This window comes from Heterodontus francisci, chromosome 14 (assembly GCF_036365525.1).
Source record: "Heterodontus francisci isolate sHetFra1 chromosome 14, sHetFra1.hap1, whole genome shotgun sequence".
In the NCBI taxonomy this organism is placed as follows: Eukaryota; Metazoa; Chordata; class Chondrichthyes; order Heterodontiformes; family Heterodontidae; genus Heterodontus; species Heterodontus francisci.
The window spans coordinates 19868602-19889448 of record NC_090384.1 but is presented as its reverse complement, the minus strand read 5'-3'; the positions used below and the strand labels follow the sequence as shown (position 1 = coordinate 19889448).

Sequence of the window (20847 nt, the reverse complement as noted above, 5' to 3'; positions counted from 1 at the left end):
GATCATGATGATTTATATCAGGCCTGCTTCTGATGCTCCCAAACATATGCAGTTGACAGACATGTTGGCAAAATGTAGGGATCAGAAGTTTGAAGAAAAATTATTCTCCGAATTTATACTGTAGGTTTTACAAGAACATCCTTATAGTGTCAAGCAATGCTGCACAAAGGACTGGAGTATCACATCAATAATCTGTGTCAATTATTGTCGATGATGGTGATTCATATAAGACATGACTGCCAGTTAATTTGTGGCACTTTAGACTGCCTCAGATTGTTACGATCTGATAAACTTACCAGGTGACAATATTTGTCCATTGACGTTGCAGGAGCAGCTTGTTGTTGCTGTTGTGGTGGGTGTTACTGTTACTGTTGTTGTAGTTTCGGATGTAGTGGTGGGTGCTGTGGTAGTTTGGCATTTTCCTGTGTACTTCAAAATTTCACAACTCTTGGTACATAGAGTGAAATTACAGAGGCCTGATTTACTTGCAGAACTAACTATAGCCTGACCTGGAAGACAAAGTTCATGAATATTAGTATTTAGACCTCTCATCGCAATTCTGAACAAAGGTATTCTATTTATCTACATACAAATTTATAGATGACAGTGTCTCATGTTTTGAGAATTACGAGCTAAGAATTTGAATATAACGTGACAATTTAAGAAGTTTACACGATGAGGCTATATCAATGGACATGGAAATAATAAGTGCTGAGAATAACAGATAACATTTCATCAGCTTCTATCATATTTTTAAGTCTGCTATTTTTAATACTGCTGTTAAACTTTTTATCATTTGTGCTCCCTTTACAAATGCAGACAAAACTAAAACCAAACAGGTTCGAAAGCATTCGCCTGATTCTAGGGCAACAATGATATCTGGAAAATGTCGTGTTCTGCTTGAGTTGTGTGCCTTCAGATTTCCTCAGCAGTCAAGATTCTAATCTCTCCTGTGATGGCAAGAGACCCTCTGCAAATTGCACCACTGAACAGTGGATTTCCATTAAGAACACCAAAACAACGCTAGTATGCTCATTAGGACATGGTTTGAAACCTTGATAAGTCTAGACAATGCAGTCAGCAACTGGAAGAGTTGCCAAATTGGAACGGTAAAAGAGATGAACAGATGTGTTGCAGGCGTATCATTAGAACAAAAGACAAAAGTGAGCTAAACAGAGAAATTCAGCAGCAGACAGAAACTGCTGCCATCCGAGTACAATGAATATAATTTCTCAGCCCATTGGAGCAAACATATGGACATGTTGGTGGTTGCAACAAACCAATGAAGCAGATGAAAGGGCTATGCAGAGGAAAGATGTCTAATCCATAGAATCAATTTCTAATTGGCAAAAAACGTATGCTGAAAAAGTCAATTGTGGCTCCACCATTATATCTCGGAGTCGTCTAGGTGTCTCTCAATTTACTTCCTAGGGTTGCGTGGGTCAGAGGACTAAAGCAGATGTGCATCACCTGAGTGTGGAAACATTTAGCAGTTTGCACTACTGGCATGTGCATGTGTTACTTGAGGAATAGTTTAGAAATATGCAGAGCAGGATCATGATGATTTTCATCAGGCCTGCTTCCGATGCTCCCAAAAATATGCAGTAGACAGACATGTTGGCAAAATGTAGGGATCAGAAGTTTGAAGAAAAATTATTCTCCGAATTTATACTGTAGGTTTTACAAGAACATCCATTTAGTGTCAAGCAATGCTGTACAAAGGACTGGAGTATCACATCAATAATCTGTGTCAATTATTGTCGATGATGGTGATTCATATAAGACATGACTGCCAGTTAATTTGTGGCACTTTAGACTGCCTCAGATTGTTACGATCTGATAAACTTACCAGGTGACAATATTTGTCCATTGACGTTGCAGGAGCAGCTTGTTGTTGCTGTTGTGGTGGGTGTTACTGTTACTGTTGTTGTAGTTTCGGGTGTAGTGGTGGGTGCTGTGGTAGTTTGGCATTTTCCTGTGTACTTCAAAATTTCACAACTCTTGGTACATAGAGTGAAATGACAGAGGCCTGATTTACTTGCAGAACTAACTATAGCCTGACCTGGAAGACAAAGTTCATGAATATTTGTATTTAGACCTCTCATCGCAATTCTGAACAAAGGTATTCTATTTATCTACATACAAATTTATAGATGACAGTGTCTCATGTTTTGAGAATTACGAGCTAAGAATTTGAATATATTGTGACAATTTAAGAAGTTTACACTACGAGGCTATATCAATGGACATGGAAATAATAAGTGCTGAGAATAACAGATAACATTTCATCAGCTTCTATCATATTTTTAAGTCTGCTATTTTTAATACTGCTGTTAAACTTTTTATCATTTGTGCTCCCTTTACAAATGCAGACAAAACTAAAACCAAACAGGTTAGAAAGCATTTGCCTGATTCTCGGGCAACAATGATATCTGGAAAATGCCGTATTCTGCTTGAGTTGTGTGCCTTCAGATTTCCTCAACAGTCAAGATTCTAATCTCTCCTGTGATGGCAAGAGACCCTCTGCAAATTGCACCACTGAACAGTGGATTTCCATTAAGAACACCAAAACAACGCTAGTATGCTCATTCGGACATGGTTTGAAACCTTGATAAGTCTAGACAATGCAGTCAGCAACTGGAAGAGAGGGCAAATTGGAACGGTAAAAGAGATGAACAGATGTGTTGCAGGCGTATCATTAGAACAAAAGACAAAAGTGAGCAAAACAGAGAAATTCAGCAGCAGACAGAAACTGCTGCCATCCTAGTACAAAGAATATAATTTCTCAGCCCATTGGAGCAAACATATGGACATGTTGGTGGTTGCAACAAACCAATGAAGCAGATGAAAGGGCTATGCAGAGGAAAGATGTCTAATCCATAGAATCAATTTCGAATTGGCAATAAACATATGCTGAAAAAGTCAATTGTGGCTCCACCATTATATCTCGGAGTGGTCTAGGTGTCTCTCAATTTACTTCCTAGGGTTGCGTAGGTCAGAGGACTAAAGCAGATGTGCATCACCTGAGTGTGGAAACATTTAGCAGTTTGAACTACTGGCATGTGCATGTGTTACTTGAGGAATAGTTTAGAAATATGCAGAGCAGGATTATGATGATTTTTATCAGGCCTGCTTCCGATGCTCCCAAACATATGCCGTTGACAGACATGTTGGCAAAATGTAGGGATCAGAAGTTTGAAGAAAAATTATTCTCCGAATTTATGCGTTAGGTTTTACAAGAACATCCATTTAGTGTCGAGCAATGCTGTACAAAGGACTGGAGTATCACATCAATAATCTGTGTCAATTATTGTCGATGATGGTGATTCATATAAGACATGACTGCCAGTTAATTTGTGGCACTTTAGACTGCCTCAGATTGTTACGATCTGATAAACTTACCAGGTGACAATATTTGTCCATTGACGTTGCAGGAGCAGCTTGTTGTTGCTGTTGTGGTGGGTGTTACTGTTACTGTTGTTGTAGTTTCGGGTGTAGTGGTGGGTGCTGTGGTAGTTTGGCATTTTCCTGTGTACTTCAAAATTTCACAACTCTTGGAACATAGAGTGAAATTACAGAGGCCTGATTTACTTGCAGAACTTACGATAGCCTGACCTGGAAGACAAAGTTCATGAATATTATTATTTCGACCTCTCATCGCAATTCTACATACAAGTTTATAGATGACAGTGTCTCATGTTTTGAGAATTACGAGCTAAGAATTTGAATATATCGTTAGAATTTAAGAAGTTTACAAGACGAGGCTACATCAATGGACATGGAAATAATAAGTGCTGATAATAACAGATAACATTTCATCAGCTCCTATCAGATTTTTAAGTCTGCTATTTTGAATACACTGTTCAACTTTTTTTCATTTGTGCTCCCTTTAGAAATGCAGACAAAACTATAAGCAAACAAGGTAGAAAGCATTTGCCCGATTCTATGGGCAGTAATGATATCTGGAAAATGCCGTGTAGTGCTTGAGTTGTGTGCCTTCAGATTTCCTCACCTGTCAGGATTCTAATCTCTCCTGTGATGGTAAGAGGCTACCTTCAAATTGCACCACTAAACAGTGGATTTCCATTGAGAACACCAGAAGATGCTAATATGGATATTAGGAAATGTTTTGTAACATTGATATGTCAAGACAATGCATTAGGCGTCAGGCAGACTGGGCAAATTGGAATGGTAAAAGAGATGAACAGATGTGTTACTGGTGTATTATTAGAAAATAAGTCAAAAATGAGCAAAACAGAGAAATTCAGCAGCAGAAAGAAACTGCTGCCATCCTCGGACAATGAATATAATTGCTCAGCCCATTGGAGCAAACATATGAACATGTTGGTGGTTGCAACAAAATAATGAAGCAGAAGAAAGGGCTATGCAGAGGAAAGATGTCTAATCCATAGAATCAATTTTTAATTGGCAATAAACGTACGCTGAAAAAGCCAATTGTGGTTCCCCCATTATATCTCGGAGTCGGCTTGGTGTCACTCCATTGACTTCCTAGAGTTGGGTGGGTCAGAGGGCAAATGCAGATGTGCATCACCTGAGTGTGGAAACATTTAGCAGTTTGCACTACTGGCATGTGCATGTGTTACTTGAGGAATAGTTTAGAAATATGCAGAGCAGGATCATGATGATTTATATCAGGCCTGCTTCCGATGCTCCCAAACATATGCAGTTGACAGACATGTTGGCAAAATGTAGGGATCAGAAGTTTGAAGAAAAATTATTCTCCGAATTTATACTGTAGGTTTTACAAGAACATCCTTAGAGTGTCAAGCAGTGCTGTACAAAGGACTGGAGTATCACATCAATAATCTGTGTCAATTATTGTCGATGATGGTGATTCATATAAGACACGACTGCCAGTTAATTTGTGGCACTTTAGACTGCCTCAGATTGTTACGATCTGATAAACTTACCAGGTGACAATATTTGTCCATTGACGTTGCAGGAACAGCTTGTTGTTGCTGTTGTGGTGGGTGTTACTGTTACTGTTGTTGTAGTTTCGGGTGTAGTGGTGGGTGCTGTTGTAGTTTGGCATTTTCCTGTGTACTTCAAAATTTCACAACTCTTGGTACATAGAGTGAAATTACAGAGGCCTGATTTACTTGCAGAACTAACTATAGCCTGACCTGGAAGACAAAGTTCATGAATATTATTATTTAGACCTCTCATCGCAATTCTGAACAAAGGTATTCTATTTATCTACATACAAATTTATAGATGACAGTGTCTCATGTTTTGAGAATTACGAGCTAAGAATTTGAATATTTCGTTACAATTTAAGAAGTTTACACGACGAGGCTATATCAATGGACATGGAAATAATAAGTGCTGATAATAATAGATAACATTTCATCAGCTTCTATCATATTTTTAAGTCTGCTATTTTGAATACACTGTTCAACTTTTTATCATTTGTGCTCCCTTTAGAAATGCAGACAAAACTATAAGCAAACAAGGTAGAAAGCATTTGCCCGATTCTATGGGCAGTAATGATATCTGGAAAATGCCGTGTAGTGCTTGAGTTGTGTGCCTTCAGATTTCCTCACCTGTCAGGATTCTAATCTCTCCTGTGATGGTAAGAGGCTACCTTCAAATTGCACCACTAAACAGTGGATTTCCATTGAGAACACCAGAAGATGCTAATATGGAGATTAGGAAATGTTTTGTAACATTGATATGTCAAGACAATGCATTAGGCGTCAGGCAGACTAGGCAAATTGGAATGGTAAAAGAGATGAACAGATGTGTTACTGGTGCATATTTAGAAAATAAGTCAAAAATGAGCAAAACAGAGAAATTCAGCAGCAGACAGAAACTGCTGCCATCCCAGTACAATGAATATAATTGCTCAGCCCATTGGAGCAAACATATGAACATGTTGGTGGTTGCAACAAAATAATGAAGCAGAAGAAAGGGCTATGCAGAGGAAAGATGTCTAATCCATAGAATCAATTTTTAATTGGCAATAAACGTACGCTGAAAAAGCCAATTGTGGTTCCCCCATTATATCTCGGAGTCGGCTTGGTGTCACTCCATTGACTTCCTCGAGTTGGGTGGGTCAGAGGGCAAATGCAGATGTGCATCACCTGAGTGTGGAAACATTTAGCAGTTTGCACTACTGGCATGTGCATGTGTTACTTGAGGAATAGTTTAGAAATATGCAGAGCAGGATCATGATGATTTATATCAGGCCTGCTTCCGATGCTCCCAAACATATGCCGTTCACAGACATGTTGGCAAAATGTAGGGATCAGAAGTTTGAAGAAAAATTATTCTCCGAATTTATGCTGTAGGTTTTACAAGAACATCCCTTTAGTGTCGAGCAATGCTGTACAAAGGACTGGAGTATCACATCAATAATCTGTGTCAATTATTGTGGATGATGGTGATTCATATAAGACATGACTGCCAGTTAATTTGTGGCACTTTAGACTGCCTCAGATTGTTACGATCTGATAAACTTACCAGGTGACAATATTTGTCCATTGACGTTGCAGGAGCAGCTTGTTGTTGCTGTTGTGGTGGGTGTTACTGTTACTGTTGTTGTAGTTTCGGGTGTAGTGGTGGGTGCTGTGGTAGTTTGGCATTTTCCTGTGTACTTCAAAATTTCACAACTCTTGGAACATAGAGTGAAATTACAGAGGCCTGATTTAATTGCAGAACTTACGATAGCCTGACCTGGAAGACAAAGTTCATGAATATTATTATTTCGACCTCTCATCGCAATTCTACATACAAGTTTATAGATGACAGTGTCTCATGTTTTGAGAATTACGAGCTAAGAATTTGAATATTTCGTTACAATTTAAGAAGTTTACACGACGAGGCTATATCAATGGACATGGAAATAATAAGTGCTGAGAATAACAGATAACATTTCATCAGCTCCTATCAGATTTTTAAGTCTGCTATTTTGAATACACTGTTCAACTTTTTATCATTTGTGCTCCCTTTAGAAATGCAGACAAAACTATAAGCAAACAAGGTAGAAAGCATTTCCCGATTCTATGGGCAGTAATGATATCTGGAAAATGCCGTGTTCTGCTTGAGTTGTGTGCCTTCAGATTTCCTTAGCTGTCAGGATTCTAATCTCTCCTGCGATGGTAAGAGGCTACCTTCAAATTGCACCACTAAACAGTGGATTTCTATTGAGAACACCAGAAGATGCTAATATGGATATTAGGAAATGTTTTGTAACATTGATATGTCAAGACAATGCATTAGGCGTCAGGCAGACTGGGCAAATTGGAATGGTAAAAGAGATGAACAGATGTGTTACTGGTGTATCATTAGAAAATAAGTCAAAAATGAGCAAAACAGAGAAATTCAGCAGCAGACAGAAACTGCTGCCATCCTAGTACAATGAATATAATTGCTCAGCCCATTGGAGCAAACATATGAACATGTTGGTGGTTGCAACAAAATAATGAAGCAGAAGAAAGGGCTATGCAGAGGAAAGATGTCTAATCCATAGAATCAATTTTTAATTGGCAATAAACGTACGCTGAAAAAGCCAATTGTGGTTCCCCCATTATATCTCGGAGTCGGCTTGGTGTCACTCCATTGACTTCCTGGAGTTGCGTGGGTCAGAGGGCAAATGCAGATGTGCATCACCTGAGTGTGGAAACATTTAGCAGTTTGCACTACTGGCATGTGCATGTGTTACTTGAGGAATAGTTTAGAAATATGCAGAGCAGGATCATGATGATTTTTATCAGGCCTGCTTCCGATGCTCCCAAAAATCTGCAGTAGACAGACATGTTGGCAACATGTAGGGATCAGAAGTTTGAAGAAAAATTATTCTCCGAATTTATACTGTAGGTTTTACAAGAACATCCTTATAGTGTCAAGCAATGTTGTACAAAGGACTGGAGTATCACATCAATAATCTGTGTCAATTATTGTCGATGATGGTGATTCATATAAGACATGACTGCCAGTTAATTTGTGGCACTTTAGACTGCCTCAGATTGTTACGATCTGATAAACTTACCAGGTGACAATATTTGTCCATTGACGTTGCAGGAACAGCTTGTTGTTGCTGTTGTGGTGGGTGTTACTGTTACTGTTGTTGTAGTTTCAGGTGTAGTGGTGGGTGCTGTGGTAGTTTGGCATTTTCCTGTGTACTTCAAAATTTCACAACTCTTGGTACATAGAGTGAAATTACAGAGGCCTGATTTACTTGCAGAACTAACTCTTGCCTGACCTGGAAAACAAAGTTCATGAATATTATTATTTAGACTATTCATCGCAATTCTGAACAAAGGTATTCTATTTATCTACATACAAATTTATAGATGACAGTGTCTCATGTTTTGAGAATTACGAGCTAAGAATTTGAATATATCGTTACAATGTAAGAAGTTTACACGACGAGGCTATATCAATGGACATGGAAATAATAAGTGCTGAGAATAACAGATAACATTTCATCAGCTCCTATCAGATTTTTAAGTCTGCTATTTTGAATACACTGTTCAACTTTTTATCATTTGTGCTCCCTTTAGAAATGCAGACAAAACTAAAACCAAACAGGTTGGAAAGCATTCGCCTGATTCTAGGGCAACAATGATATCTGGAAAATGTCGTGTTCTGCTTGAGTTGTGTGCCTTCAGATTTCCTCAGCAGTCAAGATTCTAATCTCTCCTGTGATGGCAAGAGACCCTCTGCAAATTGCACCACTGAACAGTGGATTTCCATTAAGAACACCAAAACAACGCTAGTATGCTCATTAGGACATGGTTTGAAACCTTGATAAGTCTAGACAATGCAGTCAGCAACTGGAAGAGTTGCCAAATTGGAACGGTAAAAGAGATGAACAGATGTGTTGCAGGCGTATCATTAGAACAAAAGACAAAAGTGAGCTAAACAGAGAAATTCAGCAGCAGACAGAAACTGCTGCCATCCGAGTACAATGAATATAATTTCTCAGCCCATTGGAGCAAACATATGGACATGTTGGTGGTTGCAACAAACCAATGAAGCAGATGAAAGGGCTATGCAGAGGAAAGATGTCTAATCCATAGAATCATTTTCTAATTGGCAATAAACATATGCTGAAAAAGTCAATTGTGGCTCCACCATTATATCTCGGAGTCGTCTAGGTGTCTCTCAATTTACTTCCTAGAGTTGCGTGGGTCAGAGGTCCAAAGCAGATGTGCATCACCTGAGTGTGGAAACATTTAGCAGTTTGCACTACTGGCATGTGCATGTGTTACTTGAGGAATAGTTTAGAAATATGCAGAGCAGGATCATGATGATTTTTATCAGGCCTGCTTCCGATGCTCCCAAAAATATGCAGTAGACAGACATATTGGCAAAATGTAGGGATCAGAAGTTTGAAGAAAAATTAATCTCCGAGTTTATACTGTAGGTTTTACAAGAGCATCCATTTAGTGTCAAGCAATGCTGTACAAAGGACTGGAGTATCACATCAATAATCTGTGTCAATTATTGTCGATGATGGTGATTCATATAAGACATGACTGCCAGTTAATTTGTGGCACTTTAGACTGCCTCAGATTGTTACGATCTGATAAACTTACCAGGTGACAATATTTGTCCATTGACGTTGCAGGAACAGCTTGTTGTTGCTGTTGTGGTGGGTGTTACTGTTACTGTTGTTGTAGTTTCGGGTGTAGTGGTGGGTGCTGTGGTAGTTTGGCACTTTCCTGTGTACTTCAAAATTTCACAACTCTTGGTACATAGAGTGAAATTACAGAGGCCTGATTTACCTGCAGAACTTACGATAGCCTGACCTGGAAGTCAAAGTTCATGAATATTATTATTTAGACCTCTCATCGCAATTCTGAACAAAGGTATTCTATTTATCTACATACAAATTTATAGATGACAGTGTCTCATGTTTTGAGAATTACGAGCTAAGAATTTGAATATTTTGTTACAATTTAAGAAGTTTACGCGACGAGGCTATATCAATGGACATGGAAATAATAAGTGCTGAGAATAACAGATAACATTTCATCAGCTCCTATCAGATTTTTAAGTCTGCTATTTTGAATACACTGTTCAACTTTTTATCATTTGTGCTCCCTTTAGAAATGCAGACAAAACTATAAGCAAACAAGGTAGAAAGCATTTGCCCGATTCTATGGCCAGTAATGATATCTGGAAAATGCCGTGTCGTGCTTGAGTTGTGTGCCTTCAGATTTCCTCACCTGTCAGGATTCTAATCTCTCCTGTGATGGTAAGAGGCTACCTTCAAATTGCACCACTAAACAGTGGATTTCCATTGAGAACACCAGAAGATGCTAATATGGATATTAGGAAATGTTTTGGAACATTGATATGTCAAGACAATGCATTAGGCGTCAGGCAGACTGGGCAAATTGGAATGGTAAAAGAGATGAACAGATGTGTTACTGGTGTATCATTAGAAAATAAGTCAAAAATGAGCAAAACAGAGAAATCCAGCAGCAGACAGAAACTGCTGCCATCCTAGTACAATGAATATGATTGCTCAGCCCATTGGAGCAAACATATGAACATGTTGGTGGTTGCAACAAAATAATGAAGCACAAGAAAGGGCTATGCAGAGGAAAGATGTCTAATCCATAGAATCAATTTTTAATTGGCAATAAACGTACGCTGAAAAAGCCAATTGTGGTTCCCCCATTATATCTCGGAGTCGGCTTGGTGTCACTCCATTGACTGCCTGGAGTTGCGTGGGTCAGAGGGCAAATGCAGATGTGCATCACCTGAGTGTGGGAACATTTAGCAGTTTGCACTACTGGCATGTGCATGTGTTACTTGAGGAATAGTTTAGAAATATGCAGAGCAGGATTATGATGATTTTTATCAGGCCTGGTTCCGATGCTCCCAAAAATATGCAGTAGACAGACATGTTGGCAACATGTAGGGATCAGAAGTTTGAAGAAAAATTATTCTCCGAATTTATGCTGTAGGTTTTACAAGAACATCCTTATAGTGTCAAGCAATGCTGTACAAAGGACTGGAGTATCACATCAATAATCTGTGTCAATTATTGTCGATGATGGTGATTCATACAAGACACGACTGCCAGTTAATTTGTGGCACTTTAGACTGCCTCAGATTGTTACGATCTGATAAACTTACCAGGTGACAATATTTGTCCATTGACGTTGCAGGAACAGCTTGTTGTTGCTGTTGTGATGGGTGTTACTGTTACTGTTGTTGTAGTTTCGGGTGTAGTGGTGGGTGCTGTTGTAGTTTGGCATTTTCCTGTGTACTTCAAAATTTCACAACTCTTGGTACATAGAGTGAAATTACAGAGGCCTGATTTACTTGCAGAACTAACTATAGCCTGACCTGGAAGACAAAGTTCATGAATATTAGTATTTAGACCTCTCATCGCAATTCTGAACAAAGGTATTCTATTTATCTACATACAAATTTATAGATGACAGTGTCTCATGTTTTGAGAATTACGAGCTAAGAATTTGAATATATCGTGACAGTTTAAGAAGTTTACACGACGAGGTGAAATCAATGGACATGGAAATAATAAGTGCTGAGAATAACAGATAACATTTCATCAGCTTCTATCATATTTTTAAGTCTGCTATTTTTAATACTGCTGTTAAACTTTTTATCATTTGTGCTCCCTTTAGAAATGCAGACAAAACTAAAACCAAACAGGTTAGAAAGCATTCGCCTGATTCTAGAGCAACAATGATATCTGGAAAATGTCGTGTTCTGCTTGAGTTGTGTGCCTTCAGATTTCCTCAGCGGTCAAGATACTAATCTCTCCTGTGATGGCAAGAGACCCTCTGCAAATTGCACCACTGAACAGTGGATTTCCATTAAGAACACCAAAACAACGCTAGTATGCTCATTAGGACATGGTTTGAAACCTTGATAAGTCTAGACAATGCAGTCAGCAACTGGAAGAGAGGGCAAATTGGAACGGTAAAAGAGATGAACAGATGTGTTGCAGGCGTATCATTAGAACAAAAGACAAAAGTGAGCAAAACAGAGAAATTCAGCAGCAGACAGAAACTGCTGTCATCCTAGTACAATGAATATAATTTCTCAGCCCATTGGAGCAAACATATGGACATGTTGGTGGTTGCAACAAACCAATGAAGCAGATGAAAGGGCTATGCAGAGGAAAGATGTCTAATCCATAGAATCAATTTCTAATTGGCAATAAACGTATGCTGAAAAAGTCAATTGTGGCTCCACCATTATATCTCGGAGTCGTCTAGGTGTCTCTCAATTTACTTCCTAGGGTTGCGTGGGTCAGAGGACTAAAGCAGATGTGCATCACCTGAGTGCGGAAACATTTAGCAGTTTGCACTACTGGCATGTGCATGTTTTACTTGAGGAATAGTTTAGAAATATGCAGAGCAGGATCATGATGATTTTTATCAGGCCTGCTTCCGATGCTCCCAAAAATATGCAGTAGACAGACATGTTGGCAAAATGTAGGGATCAGAAGTTTGAAGAAAAATTATTCTCCGAATTTATACTGTAGGTTTTACAAGAACATCCATTTAGTGTCAAGCAATGCTGTACAAAGGACTGGAGTATCACATCAATAATCTGTGTCAATTATTGTCGATGATGGTGATTCATATAAGACACGACTGCCAGTTAATTTGTGGCACTTTAGACTGCCTCAGATTGTTACGATCTGATAAACTTACCAGGTGACAATATTTGTCCATTGACGTTGCAGGAACAGCTTGTTGTTGCTGTTGTGGTGGGTGTTACTGTTACTGTTGTTGTAGTTTCGGGTGTAGTGGTGGGTGCTGTGGTAGTTTGGCACTTTCCTGTGTACTTCAAAATTTCACAACTCTTGGTACATAGAGTGAAATTACAGAGGCCTGATTTACCTGCAGAACTTACGATAGCCTGACCTGGAAGACAAAGTTCATGAATATTATTATTTAGACCTCTCATCGCAATTCTGAACAAAGGTATTCTATTTATCTACATACAAATTTATAGATGACAGTGTCTCATGTTTTGAGAATTACGAGCTAAGAATTTGAATATTTCGTTACAATTTAAGAAGTTTACGCGACGAGGCTATATCAATGGACATGGAAATAATAAGTGCTGAGAATAACAGATAACATTTCATCAGCTCCTATCAGATTTTTAAGTCTGCTATTTTGAATACACTGTTCAACTTTTTATCATTTGTGCTCCCTTTAGAAATGCAGACAAAACTATAAGCAAACAAGGTAGAAAGCATTTGCCCGATTCTATGGGCAGTAATGATATCTGGAAAATGCCATGTAGTGCTTGAGTTGTGTGCCTTCAGATTTCCTCACCTGTCAGGATTCTAATCTCTCCTGTGATGGTAAGAGGCTACCTTCAAATTGCACCACTAAACAATGGATTTCCATTGAGAACACCAGAAGATGCTAATATGGATATTAGGAAATGTTTTGTAACATTGATATGTCAAGACAATGCATTAAGCGTCAGGCAGACTGGGCAAATTGGAATGGTAAAAGAGATGAACAGATGTGTTACTGGTGTATCATTAGAAAATAAGTCAAAAATGAGCAAAACAGAGAAATTCAGCAGCAGACAGAAACTGCTGCCTTCCTAGTACAATGAATATAATTGCTCAGCCCATTGGAGCAAACATATGAACATGTTGGTGGTTGCAACAAAATAATGAAGCAGAAGAAAGGGCTATGCAGAGGAAAGATGTCTAATCCATAGAATCAATTTTTAATTGGCAATAAACGTACGCTGAAAAAGCCAATTGTGCATTCCCCCATTATATCTCGGAGTCGGCTTGGTGTCACTCCATTGACTTCCTAGGGTTGCGTGGGTCAGAGGGCAAATGCAGATGTGCATCACCTGAGTGTGGAAACATTTAGCAGTTTGCACTTCTGGCATGTGCATGTGTTACTTGAGGAATAGTTTAGAAATATGCAGAGCAGGATCATGATGATTTATATCAGGCTTGCTTCCGATGCTCCCAAACATATGCAGTAGACAGACATGTTGGCAAAATGTAGGGATCAGAAGTTTGAAGAAAAATTATTCTCCGAATTTATACTGTAGGTTTTACAAGAACATCCTTATAGTGTCAAGCAATGCTGCACAAAGGACTGGAGTATCACATCAATAATCTGTGTCAATTATTGTCGATGATGGTGATTCATATAAGACATGACTGCCAGTTAATTTGTGGCACTTTAGACTGCCTCAGATCGTTACGATCTGATAAACTTACCAGGTGACAATATTTGTCCATTGACGTTGCAGGAGCAGCTTGTTGTTGCTGTTGTGGTGGGTGTTACTGTTACTGTTGTAGTAGTTTCGGGTGTAGTGGTGGGTGCTGTGGTAGTTTGGCATTTTCCTGTGTACTTCAAAATTTCACAACTCTTGGTACATAGAGTGAAATTACAGAGGCCTGATTTACTTGCAGAACTAACTATAGCCTGACCTGGAAGACAAAGTTCATGAATATTAGTATTTAGACCTCTCATCGCAATTCTGAACAAAGGTATTCTATTTATCTACATACAAATTTATAGATGACAGTGTCTCATGTTTTGAGAATTACGAGCTAAGAATTTAAATATTTCGTTACAATTTAAGAAGTTTACACGACGAGGTGAAATCAATGGACATGGAAATAATAAGTGCTGATAATAACAGATAACATTTCATCAGCTTCTATTACATTTTTAAGTCTGCTATTTTTAATACTGCTGTTAAACTTTTTATCGTTTGCGCTCCCTTTACAAATGCAGACAAAACTAAAACCAAACAGGTTAGAAAGCATTCGCCTGATTCTAGGGCAACAATGATATCTGGAAAATGTCGTGTTCTGCTTGAGTTGTGTGCCTTCAGATTTCCTCAGCAGTCAAGATTCTAATCTCTCCTGTGATGGCAAGAGACCCTCTGCAAATTGCACCACTGAACAGTGGATTTCCATTAAGAACACCAAAACAACGCTAGTATGCTCATTAGGACATGGTTTGAAACCTTGATAAGTCTAGACAATGCAGTCAGCAACTGGAAGAGTGGGCAAATTGGAACGGTAAAAGAGATGAACAGATGTGTTGCAGGCGTATCATTAGAACAAATGACAAAAGTGAGCAAAACAGAGAAATTCAGCAGCAGACAGAAACTGCTGCCATCCTAGTACAATGAATATAATTGCTCAGCCCATTGGAGCAAACACATGGACATGTTGGTGGTTGCAACAAACCAATGAAGCAGATGAAAGGGCTATGCAGAGGAAAGATGTCTAATCCATAGAATCAATTTCTAATTGGCAATAAACGTATGCTGAAAAAGTCAATTGTGGCTCCACCATAATATCTCGGAGTGGTCCTGGTGTCTCTCAATTTACTTCCGAGAGTTGCGTGGGTCAGAGGACTAAAGCAGATGTGCATCACCTGAGTGTGGAAACATTTAGCTGTTTGCACTACTGGCATGTGCATGTGTTACTTGAGGAAAAGTTTAGAAATATGCAGAGCAGGATCATGATGATTTTTATCAGGCCTGCTTCCGATGCTCCCAAAAATATGCAGTAGACAGACATGTTGGCAAAATGTAGGGATCAGAAGTTTGAAGAAAAATTATTCTCCGAATTTATACTGTAGGTTTTACAAGAACATCCTTATAGTGTCAAGCAATGTTGTACAAAGGACTGGAGTATCACATCAATAATCTGTGTCAATTATTGTCGATGATGGTGATTCATATAAGACATGACTGCCAGTTAATTTGTGGCACTTTAGACTGCCTCAGATTGTTACGATCTGATAAACTTACCAGGTGACAATATTTGTCCATTGACGTTGCAGGAACAGCTTGTTGTTGCTGTTGTGGTGGGTGTTACTGTTACTGTTGTTGTAGTTTCGGGTGTAGTGGTGGGTGCTGTTGTAGTTTGGCATTTTCCTGTGTACTTCAAAATTTCACAACTCTTGGTACATAGAGTGAAATTACAGAGGCCTGATTTGCTTGCAGAACTAATTATAGCCTGACCTGGAAGACAAAGTTCATGAATATTATTATTTAGACCTCTCATCGCAATTCTGAACAAAGGTATTCTATTTATCTACATACAAATTTATAGATGACAGTGTCTCATGTTTTGAGAATTATGAGCTAAGAATTTGAATATTTCGTTACAATTTAAGAAGTTTACACGACGAGGCTATATCAATGGACATGGAAATAATAAGTGCTGAGAATAACAGATAACATTTCATCAGCTCCTATCAGATTTTTAAGTCTGCTATTTTGAATACACTGTTCAACTTTTTATCATTTGTGCTCCCTTTAGAAATGCAGACAAAACTATAAGCAAACAAGGTAGAAAGCATTTGCCCGATTCTATGGGCAGTAATGATATCTGGAAAATGCCGTGTAGTGCTTGAGTTGTGTGCCTTCAGATTTCCTCACCTGTCAGGATTCTAATCTCTCCTGTGATGGTAAGAGGCTACCTTCAGATTGCACCACTAAACAGTGGATTTCCATTGAGAACACTAGAAGATGCTAATATGGATATTAGGAAATGTTTTGTAACATTGATATGTCAAGACAATGCATTAGGCGTCAGGCAGACTGGGCAAATTGTAATGGTAAAAGAGATGAACAGATGTGTTACTGGTGCATATTTAGAAAATAAGTCAAAAATGAGCAAAACAGAAAACTTCAGCAGCAGACAGAAACTGCTGCCATCCTAGTACAATGAATATAATTGCTCAGCCCATTGGAGCAAACATATGGACATGTTGGTGGTTGCAACAAAATAATGAAGCAGATGAAAGGGCTATGCAGAGGAAAGATGTCTAATCCATAGAATCAATTTCTAATTGGCAATAAACATATGCTGAAAAAGTCAATTGTGGCTCCACCATTATATCTCGGAGTCGTCTAGGTGTCTCTCAATTTACTTCCGAGAGTTGCGTGGGTCAGAGGACTAAAGCAGATGTGCATCACCTGAGTCTGGAAACATTTAGCAGTTTGCACTACTGGCATGTGCATGTGTTACTTGAGGAATAGTTTAGAAATATGCAGAGCAGGATCATGATTTATATCAGGCCTGCTTCCGATGCTCCCAAACATATGCAGTTGACAGACATGTTGGCAAAATGTAGGGATCAGACATTTGAAGAAAAATTATTCTCCGAATTTATACTGTAGGTTTTACAAGAACATCCTTATAGTGTCAAGCAATGCTGTACAAAGGACTGGAGTATCACATCAATAATCTGTGTCAATTATTGTCGATGATGGTGATTCATATAAGACACGACTGCCAGTTAATTTGTGGCACTTTAGACTGCCTCAGATTGTTACGATCTGATAAACTTACCAGGTGACAATATTTGTCCATTGACGTTGCAGGAACAGCTTGTTGTTGCTGTTGTGGTGGGTGTTACTGTTACTGTTGTTGTAGTTTCGGGTGTAGTGGTGGGTGCTGTGGTCGGTTGGCATTTTACAGAGTACTTCAAAATTTCACAACTCTTGGTACATAGAGTGAAATTACAGAGGCCTGATTTACTTGCAGAACTAACTATAGCCTGACCTGGAAGACAAAGTTCATGAATATTATTATTTAGACCTCTCATCGCAATTCTGAACAAAGGTATTCTGTTTATCTACATTCAAATTTATAGATGACAGTGTCTCATGTTTTGAGAATTACGAGCTAAGAATTTGAATATATCGTTACAATGTAAGAAGTTTACACGACGAGGCTATGTCAATGGACATGGAAATAATAAGTGCTGATAATAACAGATAAAATTTCATCAGCTTCTATCAGATTTTTAAGTCTGCTATTTTCAATACTGCTGTTAAACTTTTTATCATTGTGCTCCCTTTAGAAATGCAGACAAAACTATAAGCAAACAAGGTAGAAAGCATTTGCCCGATTCTATGGGCAGTAATGATATCTGGAAAATGCCGTTTTCTGCTTGAGTTGATTTCCTCACCTGTCAGGATTCTAATCTCTCCTGTGATGGTAAGAGGCTACCTTCAAATTGCACCACTGAACAGTGGATTTCCATTAAGAATACCAAAACAACGCTAGTATGCTCATGAGGACATGGTTTGAAACCTTGATAAGTCAAGACAATGCAGTAGGCAACTGGAAGAGTGGGCAAATTGGAACAGTAAAAGGAATGAACAGATGTGTTGCAGGTGTATCATTAGAACAAAAGGCAAAAGTGAGCAAAACAGAGAAATTCAGCAGCAGACAGAAACTGCTGCCATCCTAGTACAATGAATATAATTTCTCAGCCCATTGGAGCAAACATCTGGACATGTTGGTGGTTGCAACTATCCAATGAAGCAGAAGAACGGGCTATGCAGAGGAAAGATGTCTAATCCATAGAATCAATTTCTAATTGGCAATAAACGTACGCTGAAAAAGCCAATATTGGTTCTCCCATTATATCTCGGAGTCGTTTTGGTGTCACTCCATTGACTTCCTGGAGTTGGGTGGGTCAGAGGGCAAATGCAGATGTGCATCAGCTGGGTGTGGAAACATTTAGCAGTTTGCACTGCTGGCATGTGCATGTGTTACTTGAGGAATAGTTTAGAAATATGCAGAGCAGGATTATGATGATTTATATCAGGCCTGCTTCCGATGCTCCCAAAAATATGCAGTGGACAGACATGTTGGCAAAATATAGGGATTAGAGTTTGAAGAGCAATTATTCTCTGAATTTCTACTCTAGGTGTTACAAGAACATCCATTTAGTGTCAAGCAATGCTATAGAAAGGAGTCGAGTATCACATCAATAATCTGTGTCAATTATTGTCGATGATGGTGATTCATATAAGACATGACTGCCAGTTAATTTGTGGCACTTTAGACTGCCTCAGATTGTTACGATCTAATAAACTTACCAGGTGACAATATTTGTCCATTGACGTTGCAGGAACAGCTTGTTGTTGCTGTTGTGGTGGGTGTTACTGTTACTGTTGTTGTAGTTTCGGGTGTAGTGGTGGGTGCTGTGGTAGTTTCGCATTTTCCTGAGTACTTCAAAATTTCACAACTCTTGGTACAGAGAGTGAAATTACAGAGGCCTGATTTACTTGCAGAACTTACTATAGCCTGACCTGGAAGCAAACGTAAACCAAAATATGTTTCAGGCATGTCATAGAAATTCTTAATTCCGATAGATAAACACACACATATAGATGATTGTGTCTCATTTACTGTGATTTAAGCACCAAGAACAAGGCTGTATTGGTACAATTTAAGAATACTACACTTCAAGGATATAGCATCGGAGAAGGAAATTACTTCTGATGGCATTAGCAACTAATTGATTCAGCTCATTTAACTGCTTAACAGTTCTTAGAACTGCTATTTTAACATCATTGATGATCCTTTTAATTTGGTCTGCATGTTGTTTAGAAATGAAGAGAGGCTCAATAAGCATTCACCTGCTTGTATTGGCAGCAATGATATCCAGACCATGCTGTGTTCCTTTTGGGTTGTGTGTTCTTAGCTTTCCTCACCAGTCAACTGTCTAATCACTCCTGTAATGATGAGGCTTCTTCAAATTACATCAAACATTGTTGATTTCCATTAAAATCACCAAATCAACACTTGTTTACATCTCAAGACACAGCGTCAAAATGTGAGACGTCAAGACATTGGAGCTGGTGAATGGCATACTGAGTGAGTGGGGTGTGATAAAAAGGGGCCACAAAAATGCGCAAAACAGCAAACTTCAGGGGCAGACTAAAACTGTTGTCATCCTTGTACAACCAACATAATTCCTCTTCCCAGGTAAACACATGGAGAAGTCAGACTTCATTACAAACCACAGATGTATGTGTTAATGAATGAAGCAGAGGAAAGTGATGAAGATGGTTGCAAAATTGCCTAATTTATAAGGCTGAATTTTAATGTACAGATGCCCTGGCGGCATCAGGGCCTGATAACATGTAGGAAACCCAGAAATATGTGAAACGCGTCCTTCACTGGCATTCTAACACAGCCATGGCATTCACCTATGTATTCCAGGTTTTGCACCCAATCAAAGTCAGCGGGTGTGATGATAACCCACACGATGTGGTTTCAACTCCACTATTTAAAGGGACACTCTAAACATGCAAGTTGAAGCAGTTTGAGGTTGGAAGGATTGAAATAGAAGTGTTGACATGGATGGTAGAAGGTCAAAAGCTGTGAATCACTTCAGTGATGTCCCTCTGGATGTACTGTTGGAGGCTATGAGGACCCAGAGGAACATTATAATCTTAGTAATGGGAGGAAAACCCAACTGAGAACACCAAGAAGGCATGGTTGGAGGTAGAATGTGAGGTCAGCAGCAGGAGCCTGGCTCCTGGATTCAGTGCAGATATTGGTTGAATGACCTAAGCAGGACAAGAAAACCTCCATCCTTATGTGCATAATCATCCTAACCCCTTCACTCTGCCTTCTCAAGCATACTCTTCACAGCAAATTCTGTTTGAGTTGTGTTCCTTCAGATTTCCTCACCAGTCAAGATTCTGATCTCTCCTGTGATGGTAGCAGCTGTCTGCAAATTGCACCACAAAATAGTGGAGTTCCATTAAGAGCATCAAAAAAACACTAGTATGCAGCTTGAAAGTCTGAGATGTCAAGACAATGCAATAGGAGACTGAGAGGCTGGGTAAATGGCAGTGGTAGAGAGCTAAATGGAGGCGGTGCAGGGGGACCATTACAATAAAAGAAACAAATTTTAGGGGCAGGCTGAATCTAGTGCCATCCTTGTACAACCAATATAATTTCTTTCCCTAGAGGAGCAAACACATGGACATGTTGACTGTTGCAACAAACCACAGACTTTTATTTGACGGGAAAGGCCTTGGAGAGTAAGTTTACTCAATTTGTAAAAT

At 38.9% G+C, this 20847-nt stretch overlaps 1 protein-coding gene across 1 annotated transcript in view; it reads right to left on the bottom strand.

Moving 5' to 3' along the window:
• The window catches only part of LOC137376887 (mucin-2-like), a 57925-nt gene extending 38522 nt beyond the window's left edge, over positions 1 to 19403 (bottom strand). The window contains exons 1-14 of the mRNA XM_068045844.1: positions 19265 to 19403; positions 18865 to 19077; positions 17324 to 17536; positions 15775 to 15987; positions 14222 to 14434; positions 12669 to 12881; positions 11116 to 11328; positions 9564 to 9776; positions 8012 to 8224; positions 6484 to 6696; positions 4932 to 5144; positions 3403 to 3615; positions 1850 to 2062; positions 297 to 509 (exon numbers count right to left, since the gene is read on the bottom strand). Of these exons, the coding sequence (XP_067901945.1) occupies positions 297 to 509; positions 1850 to 2062; positions 3403 to 3615; positions 4932 to 5144; positions 6484 to 6696; positions 8012 to 8224; positions 9564 to 9776; positions 11116 to 11328; positions 12669 to 12881; positions 14222 to 14434; positions 15775 to 15987; positions 17324 to 17536; positions 18865 to 19077; positions 19265 to 19403 (2908 nt within the window). The remainder of the gene's footprint in view (positions 1 to 296; positions 510 to 1849; positions 2063 to 3402; positions 3616 to 4931; positions 5145 to 6483; positions 6697 to 8011; positions 8225 to 9563; positions 9777 to 11115; positions 11329 to 12668; positions 12882 to 14221; positions 14435 to 15774; positions 15988 to 17323; positions 17537 to 18864; positions 19078 to 19264) is intronic.
• Positions 19404 to 20847: the final 1444 nt, after the last annotated feature.